This window comes from Plasmodium malariae (genome assembly GCF_900090045.1).
Source record: "Plasmodium malariae genome assembly, chromosome: 12".
Taxonomy (NCBI): Eukaryota; Apicomplexa; class Aconoidasida; order Haemosporida; family Plasmodiidae; genus Plasmodium; species Plasmodium malariae.
Genome location: NC_041786.1, coordinates 387,501 through 405,816, shown reverse-complemented (window position 1 = coordinate 405,816; position 18,316 = coordinate 387,501). Strand labels below are relative to the sequence as shown.

Below are 18,316 nucleotides of genomic sequence, written 5' to 3'. Positions count from 1 at the left end.
TTATTCGTACGTTAAATTTTGTATTTATGCATTTCAATATTTTTTGATGTTCCTTTAATATTTTTTTTTTTTTTACCTTTATGTCTTTTTTTACCCATGTGAAAAGTGGTATACGTTAAATTTTCTCATCTTTTAACCGTATTTTGGGGAAAACCTAATTTTTGTTAGCTATTTGTAAAAATGGAGAAACAAAAAGAGATCGTATATCAGTAACTGTTCAAGTGATAAAATTTGGACATACGTTTATGTGCGCGAATATACTTATGTGCATATTTATTTGAATAATATATTAGCCATAACAAAAAAAAACCAATCATCGCATATAGTAAACACAAAATGAATAGCGTTTGAATATGTAATAATTTAAAAAAAAAAAAAAGAAAAAAAAAGTAAAATGATAATAAAAAATGTAAAAAAGAGCAAGACTTGTAAAAATATATAAACAAAAGGTAAGGCTTGTAAAAATATATATAAAAAGATAAAGATAAAAAAAGATAAGTTTTGTAAAAATAATTATGCAAAAGAAAAGACTTATAAAAAATAAAAAGAAAAAATCATACAAAAGTAAACATTGAAAAGAGAATAATTCGCTTTTATGAAAAATAGGAAGAAACGTGTGTGTGCGTGCCTGTGTGAACATATCACTGAAAAGTTATTGACTTTGATTAAATGCGATTGACTGCGATTGACTGCGATTGACTGCGATTGACTGCGATTGACTGCGATTGACTGCGATTGACTGCGATTGACTGCGATTGATTGCGATTGATTGCGATTGTGTTCTAAAATTAATAAATTTAGGAGCTCTTTTATGCATAACATTATAATTCATTTTTATTGGTACTGTTAAAAAAGGAATAATTGAAATAGTGCTAAAGTATACAGATAATTTTACATATACATATAATATGTGAAAAAATTATATACATACAAAGGTATGTACATGCAAAGGTATATACGGCCAAAGGTATATACGGCCAAAGGTATATAAGGCCAAAGGTATATACGGCCAAAGATATATACGGCCAAAGGTATATACAGCCAAAGGCATATACATTCAAAGGTATATACGTTTAAAGGTATATACATACAAAGTATATATATACAAAAATATACACATACTGACAAACGTTTATTAAACAAAGGTAACAGTGAAAATGCATTCAAAGTGAACGAAGAATTCGTTTAATCTCTTTTATTAACAATTCATGCAAATTGTGACAGGCAATAAATTTCTAATAACAAGTTTCCCATAAATTGGTATAATTTAAGTAAAAATTAAATTGGAGGGGAAAAAATAAAACAACATAGAATTAAACAAAGCAGAATAAAGCGAAATGCAATAAAGCGAAATGCAATAAAGCGAAATAGAATAAAGCAATACAGAACAAAGCGAAATTGAATAAAGCAAAACAGAACAAAGCGAAATTGAATAAAGCAAAGCAGAACAAAGCGAAATTGAATAAAGCAATACAGAACAAAGCGAAATAAAATAAAGCAATACAGAACAAAGCGAAATAAAATAAAGCAATACAGAACAAAGCGAAATAAAATAAAGCAATACAGAACAAAGCGAAATAAAATAAAGCAATACAGAACAAAGCGAAATAAAATAAAACAATACAGAACAAAGCGAAATAAAATAAAGCAAAACAAAATAAAACGAAACAATATTACCTTGGAAGAATGAATAGGAATACAATAATATATGAAGAAAATGCTGATGGAAATGAAAAAAAAAAGAGAAAACTTTTCGAAGATACGCCAAATTTTGACTCCAACTTCTTTTCAAATTACTTAACAGAATATAACGTTGATCATGTTAATTTCAGTCGGGTAAGCAGCAACCAGATCAGCAGTAATCAAATAAACTGCAATCAGTCTAACAATGTACTAGACAGTACTTATCAGAACAGTAAAGAAACAAACTACTGCGACAATTTTTATCCTAATGACAACTCATTTAATATATATAAACAAAACAAGAAGGATGACCCATTATTAGGCTTCAACAATAACTGTAATAATAATATACAATTTGACAAAAATTTGCTAATAAACAGTATTGATGTTCTTTTAAATTTTATGAATTATAACTACTTAAATGAGACGATAAAGCATGAAGCTCTTCATGAAAATTTATTGAATTTGCGTTTCTATATTCTTAGCTTAAATGATGATAAATTTATCCAAAAAAAAATAACAGAATATTTCCTGAAAATGTAAGTATATTATTAATCGATGTGTATACAATTCGAATTTTTTTTTTTTAGTATGATGAGAGGAGGGTGTGTGTGCATACATAAAAACACACGCATGGTACACAGGAAAAGAGCATAAGTACTTTATGTGCGTGTGTACATGTATTTTTAAGCACTTATGTGCGGACATATATTATATACATGTACCTCTTCATGTGCATGTATATACATTTGTTTAAGAGTGGCTTTTGAAAACAACATAAAAAAAAAAAAAAAAAAAAAAAAGAAAAAAGAAACATGATTTTTATGTATCATGAATTTTGAATGTTCGTATTTATATATATATATATATATATATATATATTTTTTTTTTTTTTTTTTTTTCTTCTTCCTCTTCTTCATCCTTTTGAACAAATTTTGTTATATAATTTTTAACTTTCATTTTTAATTTTCCAAAACAAAATTAGTACAAATTTAGCTTCGTTATTATGTAAATCCTAATTGTTTGATCTAAGGAAGCAAAAACACAAAGACCTAACTTGTCTTTATTCCAATCAAATGAAATTATTGGTTGAGTAGAAACGTTCTGGTAATTTAACTTTTCTAATTCTCCAATTATTCCCCTTTTGCATCCTTTCAATTCATCAAATACATAATTTTTTTCCGGGTTTATATATTTATACAGAATTAGCTAGAAAAAAAAAAAAAAAAAAAACTAAAATTAGGAGAACAGAGGTGTAATTGTAATGTGAATATAAAACACTGCTCCTAAACATTTCATTTTTCGAATATCCCAAATGTCCCTTAAATTTTGGGAATTTTTTATGGAATGAAATTCGTACTATCGTATACGTTCTTTTCGGTGTCTCCTTTATTTTTCCATTCTCATTCTACTTAATATTTTTATTTTGATTTGGTTCTCATTTTATTTTTTTTTATTTTAATTTACTTCTCATTTTATTTTATTTTATTTTAATTTACTTCTCATTTTATTTTATTTTATTTTTTATTTTTCATCTCTTTTTTATTTTCTAATTTTTTTCTTTTTTTTTTTCTTGTTAACATTTCCGTCTCCCCCTAATGTTGCAAAAATGTCCCGGTTCTGCGGCAAAAATGGAGTACCCCAGCAAGTTCCTTTTAAAATGGGAAAAAAAAATATTTTTTAAGTTAATATATTTTTTCAATAATTTTATTTGTAGGTTTTATTTTTTGAGCATATATTTTTTTCTTTTAGCATGTCTTTGTCATAGTATTTCATCCCCAAATGTAAAATTTTAAAGACAAAACTTTGATTTACCATCGTTCATATCGGTTAAGTTGCCTACTTATTAGCCGAGCTGTTTACTTATTAGTTAATCTGCCTACTTATCAGTTAATATAAAACCTATTCATTCCTATTCCTCGCATACTATAAATATACCTGATATTATTTGGTCCTTGCTATATGCAAACCCGGAATCTTCGCTGTAGACATCTAAGTTGAAAATGTAAATATTCCCTTCTAGCGTTGAGCAAATTAATTTATTTCGTTTGGTGTCTTTTCTGTCGTAATTTATAGAACAAACTCCATTGTTAACATTAGCCTTGAAAAGGAAAAGTAGTATTTAAAAAACATAAATCATAGGAACGTTGTTTGTACTTTTTGTGCTGTCTGTTATTCGTTCAGGAAACATATACTACGACAAAGGACAGCACGATGAAATATTTGTTGAACAGGAATAGTCTCTAGAGGATGAGGGGGTTCATATATAAATCATTTGTAAATATATACATACTTAAATAATTGCATATATACGCACATACATACATGTACACATATATACATATACATGTATGCACGCGCACGTGTGCGTTAAGGAATATACGGAAATATTGGCATATACAAACTTCAACTCTTTTCTTAATACCTCGTGCTCAATTAACATCATTTTTATGTCAAAAAATTTAATATCCCCATTGTCATATCCTGCGCATATATTCAAGTTTTCCTGTCCAGTCTCACAATACGAATTTTCTTCAATGTAGTTATTTCCTGAGATAAAAAGGGGGTAAAGATAACATATGATCATTTTCATCATGTAAGTATATATATATATATATTTGTGTGTACGTTTATATATTTTGCAAGTATTATATAACCTGTTGCAACACACCAGCAGTCAGGCATATAGTCTGAGTTTTTTGGGGGCTCTAAACTGACAACCTTCGTATAATATGAAAAAAAATGAAGAACAAACAATAAGGATACCAAAATTGTAATGTGTATAGGATTGATGTACAAGCATATGTATTAGGTATATATATGTGTACAATGTATATAGTGCACATTTGCGCGTATATATGTGGGTAACAGAAAAACCGAAAAAGAAAAAAAAATACAAAAATAACAACAAAAATAAAAATAAAAACACAAACACGTATGTTTTTGTGTGCCTATGCATTCCCCTTTTTTTCCTCCTTTTACTTCATGGTTTGTCCTTATGTCAAAAATTTTAACCGATCCATCCCTGCTTGCACTTACGATAATATTATTATTTTTGTAACTTTTGCAGTCTATTTTATTTATTAACTTGCTATGTTTTTTTATGCTATAATATGGCTCAGACAAATTGTTGATATCATATAACAATATGCTACCGTCAAATGAGCCTGCAGATTTTTGAAGAAAAATTAAAAAAAGGATAAAATACAAAAAATAAGAAAATGTATAAATAGTAATTTTATAGGAAAAATAACTAAGGCGAATTAACTGAGAATTATATTTTGCCTTAATATATTTTCCTTCGTTTTTTTTTTTTTTTTTTTTTCCTTCTTTTTATTCTTCTTTTGCTTTTTTTTTTTTTTTTTGATGCCCATTTCCAACCACAAGCAATAGTGTAGCTTCCCGAATGAGAATAAAAAGGACAAATAGTTTTTATTCCTTTATCTGTTCGATTATTAGAAATACACGTAAAATTCCCCTTATTTAAATTATAAATATTTATGTATCCCTTTTTATCTAATAATTCTCCAACAGCAATGATGTTTGATTTTCCATCAACCCATTTCACATCGTATATAGTATTATCCAATGAATAATTTATATGTTCAATTATTTGTGGTTTATTTTGTATGTGCATTGCTTTAGCAAACTATTAAAGAAAGAAATAGTTACTTAATAGTTTTTCTTAAATTAAGTCGTTCCCTTCTGCCTTCGCCCACACAAGAGATATAAAAAAATGAATAAATGAATGAGCAGATAAATAAATAGATACATAAATATATAAATAAACAGATAAAGAGATAAATAAACATATATATAAAAGAATAAATAAATAGATAAATTAATATATAGATATATAAAAAAAAGGATACATAAATAAACGCTTAAAAGAATATTTTAAAAATGCTTTGTACTCAAGCAAAAATTTTCTTTTTAAATTAGAAAGAGGGAATACATTTACTTAAATATTTGGTCGTTTTGCTTTTTTTATGCTTCATGATACTATCGGCTCAACAGTTTTCGCATTACATGTTAGCTTTTCCTTGTATATAACAATATTAACATAAGCGTATATAAATATAGCATATGTAAATTTTGTAATATGTAAGAATAACTTAAAAGTTGTTCAGTGCGTTCCTTTATTTGGTTTAGACTTTAAAAATAAAATTATGTAGTATACATTTCGTATTACGCCTCCCCTCTTTGTCATTTTATGTTATTTTGCTTATTATAGTACGATAATGAAATTTGAAAACATTCAGGTTTTATATACCTGCACTTGTTCATAGTTTTTTTTTTTTTTTTTTTTTTTTTATTAGCGTAGATGTGTGTTTATATATACACATTCATGAATCCTTATATGTATAAAATTATCAATACACTAATGCACACATTTGTGTATTTAATAGTTTCCCCTTTTATGAAAAAAAAATGATGAGAAAGATTTATGATACGTGAATATAATTTCGATTAAAATGAATTATTAAGATTAACGAATATATATGATGGTTCCGTGTTATATGTTCATGGCTTCATCGTTTTTAACATGTTTTGAAAAATTATAGTGAGATACTTTTTGTTTATTCGTAGAACTGCTACACACCTTTTAAGAGTTTTTATGTTTAAAAATGGAAAAAAAAAAAAGTTTACCAATTTTTCCTCAACATGAACTATTTCACTCTCTATCTGAAAAGAGAAAATATGAACACTTCCAGCGTGCCCATAATTTAAAGTATCTTATATGTAGCATCGCCGTTTTACATTACCAAATTCATTCTGATTTTTTACACCCTATAAATATGTACATATATATATATATATATATATTTTTTTTTTTTTTTTTTTTTTTTAAATGCAGTTAAAATTTGTATCCCTCTAAAACTAAATTTTAACATTTTTTTGCAAGAGCATTAATATGAGGTAAATTTTTTTCCCCCATAATCTTATGTGAAATATTTTGCTTTAAAAACAATGGGAAAACGTGTTCATTGTGTTTTAATGTGCATAAAATAGATATATAATTCTAAATATGTGTATGCACACAAAGACATTGTATATACGAACACTACACCTTTTGGAAGAACTCAAATTTAAAATGGGGCCACGTCGATATTGCATTATGCTAAATGTATTACTCTTTGTGTAGTCTTTCCAACCATGGTAACTTTCATATACAGTTGTGTTCTATTCATGAGAAAAGTATATTCACCTGCCTCTTTTTACGTACTTGCATTTGAATACATGTGTGTACAGGTACTAATAAAAAAAAGCAAAAGGTTTTGGAAGTGTGTGTTGTTAAAATAGGGGAACTTTTTATTTTTATTTTTCCATTTTGATGTAAAATTATTTTTATTCATTTTATTTAAATTAATTAATTCAGATCAATTTATTCATATTCAGTTCAATTTATTCATATTCAGTTTAATTTATGCAGTTTAATTTATGATGTTTAATTTATGCAGTTTAATTTATGCAATTTAATTTATGTATTTTAACATATGCTGATGAACTAAATTTTCTTTATTCTATTCATTTTACTCTATTCAATTTAATTTATTTTATAAAACTTCGTTTTTTTATTTGGAGCGTTCATGTTGCTCAAACTTCAAAAAGAGACTAACAGGAAAATTTTTCATTGTATTAGTTTCTTAATCTTTCTTGATGTTAAAAAAAAATTTTAACAGATCACCACACATTCCTTATAAAAGAAAATTAAAATTTTTTAGTAGTTGATTTTGCTTTAACCCCTTTTTTTTTTTTTTTTTTTTTTTTTAAACGAAGCAGCATATAACTGATGTAAAATAGCTAGTTAACTATGCGTCAATCTGACAAAATCCATATAGAAAAACTGGTCATTCATTTTTTATTTAATTATACATATTTTTTTTTTTCTTTTTTTTTTTTTTTTAACAGTGCTTAAGGGTAGAATACATGTTTTATAGAGTTTCTTAAGCGAATTATGGTGAAAGTTATATCGTTTATTATGCTTCCAAAAGTATATGTGCTATTTGTGTGGTATGTACGGGCTTTTAAGTAAACACATAGGTACACATGTAAAGCAGGGGAGCCTTTTACAATTGTCTTTATAAATAAGTTTACTTGTTGAATATATTAAAAAAAAAAAAAAAAAAAAAAAAAAAAAATTAACCGCTCCTCATGGCGCGTATAAAAGTGTTAAACGTAGCTGAGAAACCATCCGTTGCATCAGCAATAGCAGACATCCTTAGTAAAGGCAAACAAAACAAAAAAAAAAGTTATAGCAAATATAATCCTGTTTTTACATTTGAGTATAAAATAAAAAATGATACTTGGTATATGTATGTAACATCAGTAACAGGGCATTTGACGGAACAAAAATTTGATGACAGATATAAGAATTGGAATAACACAGATCCTCAAGAATTATTTGATGCGAAAATTACTATATACATTGAAAAGGATAAAAAGACAATTGAAAATAACTTGAAAAAATACTCAAAGGATTGTAACATGTTAATATTGTGGCTAGACTGTGATAGAGAAGGAGAACATATTTGTTTTGAGGTAATAAATACATGTTATGTAACAAATAAGAAATTGAAAATTCAAAGAGCTCAGTTCTCAGCTGTTACTGAAAAAGATATAATCCATGCTATTAATAATTTGAAATATCCAGATAGAAATTTAGCATACAGTGTAGATGTAAGAAGAGAAATCGATTTAAGAATGGGTTCTATTTTTACTAGATTTATGACTATTAGGTATATAAATTTAGTAAAATCTGAAACAAATATTATTAGTTATGGGCCTTGCCAGTTCCCTACCTTAGGATTTGTTGTAAACAGATATTTAGATATAAAACATTTTAAATGTGAATATTACTGGTATATTAAAATGCAGTTTTTGTGTGATATGGATGGGAGCAGCACTATTCATAGTGAAGAGGACAGTGATACAACTACTGATGAGAATAAAGAAATATATAGTGCAAGAATGAAAAAGAATGAGACAAAAAAAAAAAAAAAAAGAAAAGAAAAAAGAAAACTAACACTGGTGGTAGTAGTTCCACTAATGTAGTAGATTTTACTTGGTCAAGATTGAAAATGTTTGATCATCTAGGTGTAGTTCTTATTTATGAAAAGTTATTAGAAAATCCTCTATGTAGAATTACTAATATTTATGAAAATGATACTAAGAAATATAAACCATTACCGTTAAACACATTGCAGATGACTAAACTCGTTTCCAAATTTTTTCATATCTCTTCTAAAGAGTGTATGAGCATAGCAGAGAAGTTATACAATAAAGGATATATTAGTTATCCTAGAACAGAAACAAATTATTTTATAGATAGTATGAATTTACATAAAATAGTCTTAGAAATGAAAAAGAATAATATTTTTGGTTCCTATGCCGCTAAGTTAAGTCAAAATAATAATTTTAAACAACCAAGAAAAGGGAAACTAAATGATAAGGCACATCCTCCTATACATCCCGTAAAAAATATGAACAAATCAGAAAAAATAGATGAAAAAGAATGGAAATTATATGAATTCATCTGTAGACACTTTTTAGCTGTTTGTAGTGATGATGCAATAGGATACAATAGTAAGGTTATAGCAAATATAGGGGAAGAACAATTCTTTTGTAAAGGATTAAAAATAGTAAAAAAAAATTATTTAGAAGTTTATATATATGAAAAATGGAATGATAAAATTATACCATCATTTCAAGTCAATGATCAGTTCTATCCATACAGTCTCCTAATAGAAGAGGGAATAACACAACCACCAAAGTACTTATCTGAATATAATTTACTATCCTTAATGGATAAATTTGGTATTGGGACAGATGCAACGATGCATGAACATATAGAGAATATACAAAAGAGAAATTATGTAATTAAAAATTCAAAAAATTTGTTTATACCAACAAATTTAGGCATCGCATTAATATTATCCTATAAAAAATTTAAAGACATCGGGGTAGATTTAACAGAGCCATCCTTAAGAGCAAAAATGGAAAAGGATATGTCTCTCGTTGCTTCGGGAGTAAAAGAGAAAAATGAAATTATAAGGAATTACATTGATATAATGAAATATATTTACCAAGAGATATATAACAGAATAGACCTGTTAGACCAAAACATACGTTTTTATTTAAATAGCACAGCAGTTACATGTTAGTACTTTGTTTTTTAACATAACACAAGAAAATTGTTATTTCATTAATAATGCGTTTATTCTATATTTTTTTTTTTTTTTTATGCTTTAAATGTTCTATCAAAAATGCTAAATTTTATTTCATGAAAGAGAAAATAAAAGTGATTTTTATTTTGGAAAAAGTGTATTCCCTTCCTTATGATTGTCTTTATCTCTACATGATTTTCACTACTTTGAAAAAGGCGTTATTTGTTTGAGCTTTTTTATATATTTTTTTTTTATTTTTAAGTGTGTGATGAAGTTGGGTTTCGTCAGTGCTTTTGGTAAATGTGTGTGATAATTTGCTTTGTTAGTTTTCCTTGTTAATTTGCTTTGTTAATTTTCCTTGTTAATTTTCCTTGTTAATTTGCTTTGTTAATTTTCCTTGTTAATTTTCCTTGTTAATTTGCTTTGTTAATTTTCCTTGTTAATTTTCCTTGTTAATTTGCTTTGTTAATTTTCCTTGTTAATTTTCCTTGTTAATTTGCTTTGTTAATTTTCCTTGTTAATTTTCCTTGTTAATGTGCCTTGTTAATATGCTTTACAAATATACACTGCTAATTCTTTTTGTAAACCTTTTTTTCTGTCAAATCAAATGATTTTATACCCATTGTTGTGTTATTTCCATGTTACGTAGTATATATATATAATTATTTTTGATGGTGTAATATATCTATTAACAAGGTGTTTTCTTACGATCCCTATTGCTGCTGTACGAGGACGACTATTTCTACTACTTTATTTTTTTTTACTTTGTTTTTAAAGTTTCACCCTTTTCATTAGAGACCAAAACAGAAATAAGTGTAGGTGCATATTTTTAATTTCTCAATTTAATTAATAACAAATTTTTATGCTATATGGGACGGATGCATCTATATCGCACGGTCGTGTTATATGATCATAACTTTTCCAAAATGTAAACATTAAACAACATTATTTACTGCTTTTTTTTTTTTCTTTTTTTTTTTTTCTTTTTTTTTTTTTTTTTTTTTTTTTTTTTTTTTTTTTTTTTGGAAACAAAAACTAATTACAAATTCAGGATAATATTGTAGAAATATCAGTTTAAAAGTCTCTTACACTGTGTTGGGTTATCTTTACAATATCAGAAGTAAAATTAAAAAAGTTATTAAAGTTCGAAACTGATAATTAGTTCATATGATTGTATTCAAAAAGATGTGCATATTTTTACGTGAAATGAACGTATATATAAATAATGTAACGGTATTTTGTATGCTCATGTATTCTAATTAATATCTGCTATATGTACGTAATTAATTAATGGTTTACGAAGCAATTATTTTATTTTTTAAACACATACGGAATTAGAGGATTATGGTAAACATTATTTCCTCTTTACATATGGAGCATTATTGTGTAATAGCAATTAATGGCAAAAGGAAATGAATCTAAAAGAAAAAGATTTATTATAAGATAAAAATAAAAATTAATGAAAGGACATAAAAGTTTTTCATAAAACAATAATAATTAAAGATGATGGGTAAAAAAACACGTTAGTTTCAACGGTGAGAAAATTGTAATAAAAAAAAAAAAAAATTACAAACTGGGGTGATGCAGTATAAAGTGGATGCTTATGCATAAGCATACACACATACAGAGGTACATACGTGCATACATATATAAGTATATATGCAGGTGCCCATCGTCACTTAATTTTCTCTCTTCAACCGCGGCGTTTGTCCGGTAGACCTACTTAGTCTCAGACAATATTCCGCACAAAAGAATGGAATAAAAAATAAATTGTTTTAATATTATTTTTTACTTGGTTTTACTTTGTTTTATTTTGCTTTGCTTTACTTTTCTTTATTTTGTTTTATTTCTCTTTATTTTGCTTTACTACGCTTTACTTCTCATTATTCCGCTTTACTTCTCTTTATTCTGCTTTACTACGCTTTACTTCTCATTATTCCGCTTTACTTCTCTTTATTTTGCTTTACTACGCTTTACTTCTCATTATTCCGCTTTACTTCTCTTTATTTTGCTTTACTACGCTTTACTTCTCATTATTCCGCTTTACTTCTCTTTATTTTGTTTTACTTCCCTTTATTCTGCTTTGCTTTACTTTATATTCTTCGTTTCGCTTTGTTGTCCTTACAACTGCAGCTACTTATACTTGTCCAGTTTTTTGCGCCTTTCTCCCCGTTGTAGAAGCTTATCTGCGGCTCTGTACATTTGCGCCTTATAGTAATTGTCCAAAATCATTCCTCTTCCTCCTCCTTCTAACATGTGTTCACAGTTCTGCTTTACTCTCTGGCACAAGTGGAAATAGGTTATAAATATAAGTCGTCCATATACCCATAAACAAACCAACAAACATAGCAATAACCATGAAGGTAGATATTGTTTCAATGTCTTTCTTTTTTTTTGCTTTTTTTAATTCTTGAACAAAGACTATAAATGGAATTGTGTTAAACCATCCATTAGTATAAGCAAGTAAAGCCATACAAATACACTGTTGAATGATGCTTTCAAAAAATGGTTTAGACACAGCTGCGTTTAAAACAAACCATGGAATAAAAAGCATACGAATAACATTTGCTATTAATAATTTATTTAAAGAAAAAGTAAAAAATTTAAAAATCTTAATATGACTTAAATTAGGTGGATACCTACTTACAAAATCAAAAACTTGAAACATACCAACAATGATAGTTACATAATAATCTGTAATTTTATGACGCTGTTGCCATTTTTTATGCCCAACTCCTGGAAATAATTGTAGAGATAACCAATTTACTAAAAACATAGCCAAAATTGCTTTATAACTATCTTTAATTAATTCCATGTATGATAACCCTGGTTCATCATTTTTTTCCTCCTCTTTTTTAGTTGATGTTGATGATAATTCTAAATTACATACACAAAAAATAATTGCAAGTACTAAACATACTTCACATATAATATATAGATATAATAACTTTGCTGCATTTATATCATGTATTTTTGTATCTGAAACAATAAGATCAAGCAATATATTTATAACGAAGATAAAAACTCCCGATATACCGATTCCTGCAGACATATAGCCCCCCATATTTTCTTCCATAGTTGTTCCAATACTAAAAGCAATTGTTTGTGCAAATCCTGCCATTATTCCTATTACTATAAAAGCCACTAAACAATACGTGTCAAATTCTTTATATTCAAAAAATCGATGCGATATTTGAAAGCCTCCACATAATATTGCTAGCATTCCTAAAATATATGGTAATAATATTTTCGGTATGTTAATAAAAAGAGCTATTATAGAAGAACATACTAAACCGGTTATTTGATATGTGTTATATTTAAAATTAATATTTAATCCTAAGGCTGTATTCCACACATTTAACGAACTCAGACCAATTAAAATAAAAGTTAATGGTAAAATAATTTGTTCTCTCTTATTTAATTTTGACCCTTGTTTGTCATCACACTTGCTATCTCCCCCTTTCTTCTCAATATCTACAAGAGCTTTCGACGCTTGTTTGCTAGTACTCATTTTCACTCAGTTCGAAAAGAAGATTGTACATACGCAAAAATATACGCGTATTGTTACATACATACGCTTATATATATATATATATATGCACGCAGAGATATATAAATATATATTTGTAAATGTATAGATGGATATATATATATATGTATATATTTGCTTATATTCGTATGTGCTATATATGTGCATATATTTGTATGCGCTTCTATATATGTGAATATATTTGTATGTGCTTCTATATATTTGCATATATCTGTATATTTTATTTTTTTTTTTTGGCATAAAACGTAAAACTACTTTTAAAAATTTTGTTCCAATTTAAGTATTACAGAAAAAAGGAAGCCAGTTGTACAAATATTTTAAAAAAAGTTAATACAAAAAAATTGTAAAAGCTATAAAAAAAAATTAAAAAAGTAAACTCTATGATACTGAAAAATAAATGTGAGCTTATATAAATAATACAAAATATATTATACGTTAAGAAATCACCGTTAGCAATAAATTCTTCCGCCCACTAGTGAAGGAGGATCATCCGTGCTTCAAGTAAAATATAATAATACAGTATAATATAATTTGTTTTTAAGAAATACTAAAATATTTTTTTTTTTTTTTTTTCTTTTTATTTGCTTTTCTTTTCTTGTGATATAATCTCAACATACAATTTTGTAATATTCCAATTTATTCTTTTCCGCATGTATATGTTAATTAATTTTTGTTTCATTTTATTTGCAATTTTTGTTTTTTTACTTTATGTAAAAAAGTAATATGTTCTTACGCTTTCTCATATGTAAAATGCATGAATGTACTATCTACATGTATATGTACATGTTTATGTATAATTATATAATTTCAAGTATATATTATACATATAATAGAATTAAATTTTCATCAAGTTATTAATCAAATGATACTCAATACTCCGATCGGAACTTTCTAATAAAATAAAAAAGTAAATCTTCAAAGGAGAAGTTTATTTTTTTTGCGTAATTTATGTAAAATTAAAAAATAAAGAATTCTTATAAGTTGTATGATAAGTAAAGGGATAAATTAATAATTTTTAATTAATTCTTGGAATGTCGAAATGTTGGAATGTTAAAAAAGAGAAAATGCCCAAGCAACACTATTACGGTTAAAGGGTTACATATATATATATATATTCTTGTGTTTATATGTATACATATATGCATATATCTATATATAGATGTGTATATGTATATACCTACACGTAATGCACGTTGCTGTAAGTTGTATATTTTTTTAAAGTTGATGTTCCGTTAGCTTTACTTTCACAGAAGGCCGTGATATTAAAAAAAAAAATTGATGGCTGTATCATTTTGGCTGCTCATTAGTTTCATAAGTCATTAAGGTATATCCCAAAAGAGGTTGAAGGTATAGCCTTTTTGAAATGCGAGAATATAAAAGAGGGTTTTTTCACATTATTCTTTTTAAAAAAGTATGTAAGTTTTTACCTTTTTTTAAAATAAGAATGAAATTATATATATTTATTTGTATGTAATTATGTATGAATATATATATATATTTATATGTGGTACACATTAACAGTGAAATTAATTTTTTTACCCAATTAGAAAGAAATATATTATACATGCGTATACGAATAGGTATTGTATGGGCATATGTACTTGCATGTATATCTGAACGTAAATTTATGCATATAACCCTATATTGAAAATATTAAAAAATGGTATCCTCAAAAATAGGCAAATTAAAGTTTTATATATGAAAGGTATATCTGAGTATAATTATATACATGAATGTGCAAATACACTTCTGCATGCAATAAGTTTACGAACGAAATGTAATTTAAAAAAAAAAAAAGAATCATGGTAGAGTATTACTGTACACAAAGGATCCTGCATGTCATAAAAAAAAGTGTGCTCCATCCTTTTCATAAATATGTATGTGAACCTACGTACATATCTTTCTATCTATATATAGATAGATAGATATGCACAAATTCGTTATTACGTTAAAAAAAGCGCTTTGTTTTTGTATGTTATACCTTAAATATAAAAAAGGGGAAACTTGAATAATAAGTGTCGTGAAGCGTTTTGCACCATATTTTTAATATTCTTGGAGATCTATGAGAATAAACGGGTCCATAATGTTAAAAGGAAGGTGTTGCAAAAATGCACATTTGTATATATATATATATATATGTGTGTATGCATGCATGTACATGTATATACACCTATGCACATATATTTTTTTTGTTTATCCGTTGCTGCTGCAATTTCGGTATTTTACCTCAGTGTAGAATACTATATAAATGGTACATATACATGAGTTTGTAAATAACTACAAAGAAAAAAAAAAAAGAATAAAATATTAAGATCCATTATTACTGTGACTGTAGTAGGAATGGTATAAAAAATGATTGTGTAAAAAAAATTCTTAAGAAGTTGTATGTATATATTTATATGCTTAAAAAAGAAATCTAACAATAAGCGGAAGAACAAGGGTTGAAATAAGAGGCATAAAAATAGCGTTAAAAGGATATAAAAAAACAGAGACGAATGGCGTGAGGTATATAAATAATATCGAAATGAAAAAGAGAAGAGATCCTATAGTTATGCAAGTGCAAAATATTATTTCTTCCTTTAAGATTATCTGCGTTTTGTCCTATATAAATTAGTATATATAAATATATGTATATATATATTTTTTTTCTTTTTTTTTTTTTTGCGATTTATATGTAAAAGCAGTTTTACGCACTAATTTTTTTGCATAATACGCACATATATGTGTACATATTTATATATATGTAGAGATCCATACGTTTTTGCGTGCACATTACTCTAATTAGTGGGTAGAATAAAGGAAAGAAACAAAAGAAAAGGGAGGATAATAAAAAAAATACCTAAAAAAAAAATATACACGTAAATATATGTACATATGTACAAATAAGAACATATACACATATGAGCATGTACGCATATGTATGTTTACACATATATATATATATATATATATAAAGAACCCTACGTGAGCATTAAATGTGCACTTGTGTTACACGTAGTAAGAACTATGTAACTTTTCTTTGTTTTTCCATTTTCTCCTTTTTTATTTTCTCCTTTCACGTTTGTTTCATATAGTGAATTTATAATTATTAAGCCTTACTGGGAGAAATATTATGAGGGAAAAAAGCAAATACAGTAAGAGTAAAAATAATATTATAAAAACATTTAATACTGAAAAGACGCAAAAGATTTTATAATTTTCAAAAAATTCTGTGTAATTACATATTAAGGAATTAAAGTTTTGGATATTTAATACTTTCTATGGGAAAATACGAAAAAAAAAAAAAAAAAAAATTTGCAACTGAATAGTATAGAACAGGTGCATAATAATATGTACATACATAAAACAAAACGACGGATATGACCTACACTTCTGAAGAAGTGAGAATATAATGTTACTAAGTGAATATTTCTCATGTAAACTAATCATATTTTAATTTTGTATGTACTCAAAAAAAAAAAAAAAAAGGTCTACATAAAAACTACATTGGTGTGTACATAGTGACTGAAGTTGATAAGCAACATTTATTTTTATTCATCTTTATTAAATTTAATATATTTCATTTTATTTTATTCATCTTATATTATTCAATTTATTATTGGTTTTTCTTTTCATCTCATTTAATGCAATTGAGGATGACTTGTTTTAGTATGTAATACGGGTTTGCCTTTACAATCGTATCATCTTTATTCGTATAAACTTTTTCTTCATAGGGCATTACACTGTTACTAGGACATATTGACTGAGTAATAGTTTTTCCTTCAGTATAGTGTTTCATCTTTACACATCGAATAATAGAAGTAAAAATAAGAATATTATGTTGCTATAAAAAATATCGCTATGTTGTGTGTAATTTGAAAAAAAAAAAAAAAAAAATATGTATTTTGGCCAATAAACATTTCTATATACACAAATTTTTTATCAACACATGCTTGCTTTTTTAAAAAAAAAAAAAAAAAAAAAAAAAGGGATACAGATAAGCACTTAAATTATATTTTTAAAATGATTAAATGTGAAAAAAAAAAAAAAAAAAAAAAAAAAAATTAGTAAAGCCCTTTACAGATTCAAAGAAAATTATTAAATGCACCAGTTTTTTACATTTACAAAAATGGTCAAAAAAAAAGTAGTAATTATTGAAAACGGTAATTGAGAATGCCAGAACAGTTGTAATTAACATATTAAAATATTCCCCTGTTTGTACCTGTGCTTATATGGATATAAGTGTACTTAAGTATTTTTTTGCTTATGTTGAGAATTTTCCCTGTGTATACCTTATAGTGTTAATTTGTACTACGCTTAAATTGTTCGTGTTATAGCGGATATACATGAACACATGTGTACACTACATGTGATAAAAATTTGCTTAAAGTACTACAATTGTATGATTTAACGAACGAAAAGTTGCTCACCAGGAAAAGAACTTGAAAAAGAAAACTTCTAATGGAAGCTTACACATATGTAATTAATTTTATTTTTTCAGTTTTTTTTATATCGGAAAATTAAATTTTATATTTCTGTTTAACACATATTTCGAATTTTTTTTAAAACAGTAACACATTGCTTATTCATTACAAAGATAATAAGTTCATTGATAACTCGCTTACTAGATAAATTGTTTACTTGACGGTATTTTGTTTACCTTTATAATAAATTCTTAAATAATACTTAGTTTTAATTAAGTAGGTATCCCCAACTTTCCACTATTGTTATGTATTTACTTGTACATTCATATATATACGTACACATATATACATATATATATGTATCATTTGTTCGCATGAACGTCCTCTTTCTTTCCTTTTTCAAAAAAAAAAAGAAAAAAATACTTTATATAAACGTTAGAAGATGAAAAAGGTTGAATCTTCGTTGTAAAGATATATATATATATATATATATATATATATATATATATATA

General features: G+C 26.1%; 5 protein-coding genes across 5 annotated transcripts; 2 read left to right on the top strand and 3 right to left on the bottom strand.

Annotated features, from left to right (window-relative positions):
* Positions 1–1,686: 1,686 nt before the first annotated feature.
* On the top strand, positions 1,687–2,226 carry PmUG01_12018000 (conserved Plasmodium protein, unknown function; the record flags this gene model as incomplete). Its single annotated transcript, XM_029006380.1, has 1 exon — positions 1,687–2,226. One exon carries the CDS (start codon positions 1,687–1,689, stop codon positions 2,224–2,226), a length of 540 nt encoding a protein of 179 aa, XP_028862874.1.
* A 438-nt stretch (positions 2,227–2,664) lies between these two features.
* WDR92 (WD repeat-containing protein 92, putative) lies at positions 2,665–5,320 on the bottom strand (the record flags this gene model as incomplete). Its single annotated transcript, XM_029006379.1, has 7 exons — positions 2,665–2,892; positions 3,265–3,335; positions 3,622–3,784; positions 4,109–4,233; positions 4,355–4,391; positions 4,666–4,850; positions 5,068–5,320. The coding sequence occupies 7 exons, from the start codon at positions 5,318–5,320 to the stop codon at positions 2,665–2,667; spliced, it is 1,062 nt and encodes a 353-aa protein (XP_028862873.1).
* A 2,519-nt stretch (positions 5,321–7,839) lies between these two features.
* On the top strand, positions 7,840–9,848 carry TOP3 (DNA topoisomerase 3, putative; the record flags this gene model as incomplete). The annotated part of the gene is given in 2 exon segments (XM_029006377.1): positions 7,840–8,682; positions 8,697–9,848. 2 exon segments carry the CDS (start codon positions 7,840–7,842, stop codon positions 9,846–9,848), a joined length of 1,995 nt encoding a protein of 664 aa, XP_028862872.1.
* Positions 9,849–12,111: 2,263 nt separating this feature from the next.
* NT1 (nucleoside transporter 1, putative) lies at positions 12,112–13,362 on the bottom strand (the record flags this gene model as incomplete). Its single annotated transcript, XM_029006376.1, has 1 exon — positions 12,112–13,362. One exon carries the CDS (start codon positions 13,360–13,362, stop codon positions 12,112–12,114), a length of 1,251 nt encoding a protein of 416 aa, XP_028862871.1.
* Positions 13,363–15,383: 2,021 nt separating this feature from the next.
* PmUG01_12017600 (conserved Plasmodium protein, unknown function) lies at positions 15,384–17,179 on the bottom strand (the record flags this gene model as incomplete). The annotated part of the gene is made up of 6 exons (XM_029006375.1): positions 15,384–15,461; positions 15,628–15,678; positions 15,823–16,002; positions 16,178–16,240; positions 16,501–16,659; positions 17,042–17,179. 6 exons carry the CDS (start codon positions 17,177–17,179, stop codon positions 15,384–15,386), a joined length of 669 nt encoding a protein of 222 aa, XP_028862870.1.
* Positions 17,180–18,316: the final 1,137 nt, after the last annotated feature.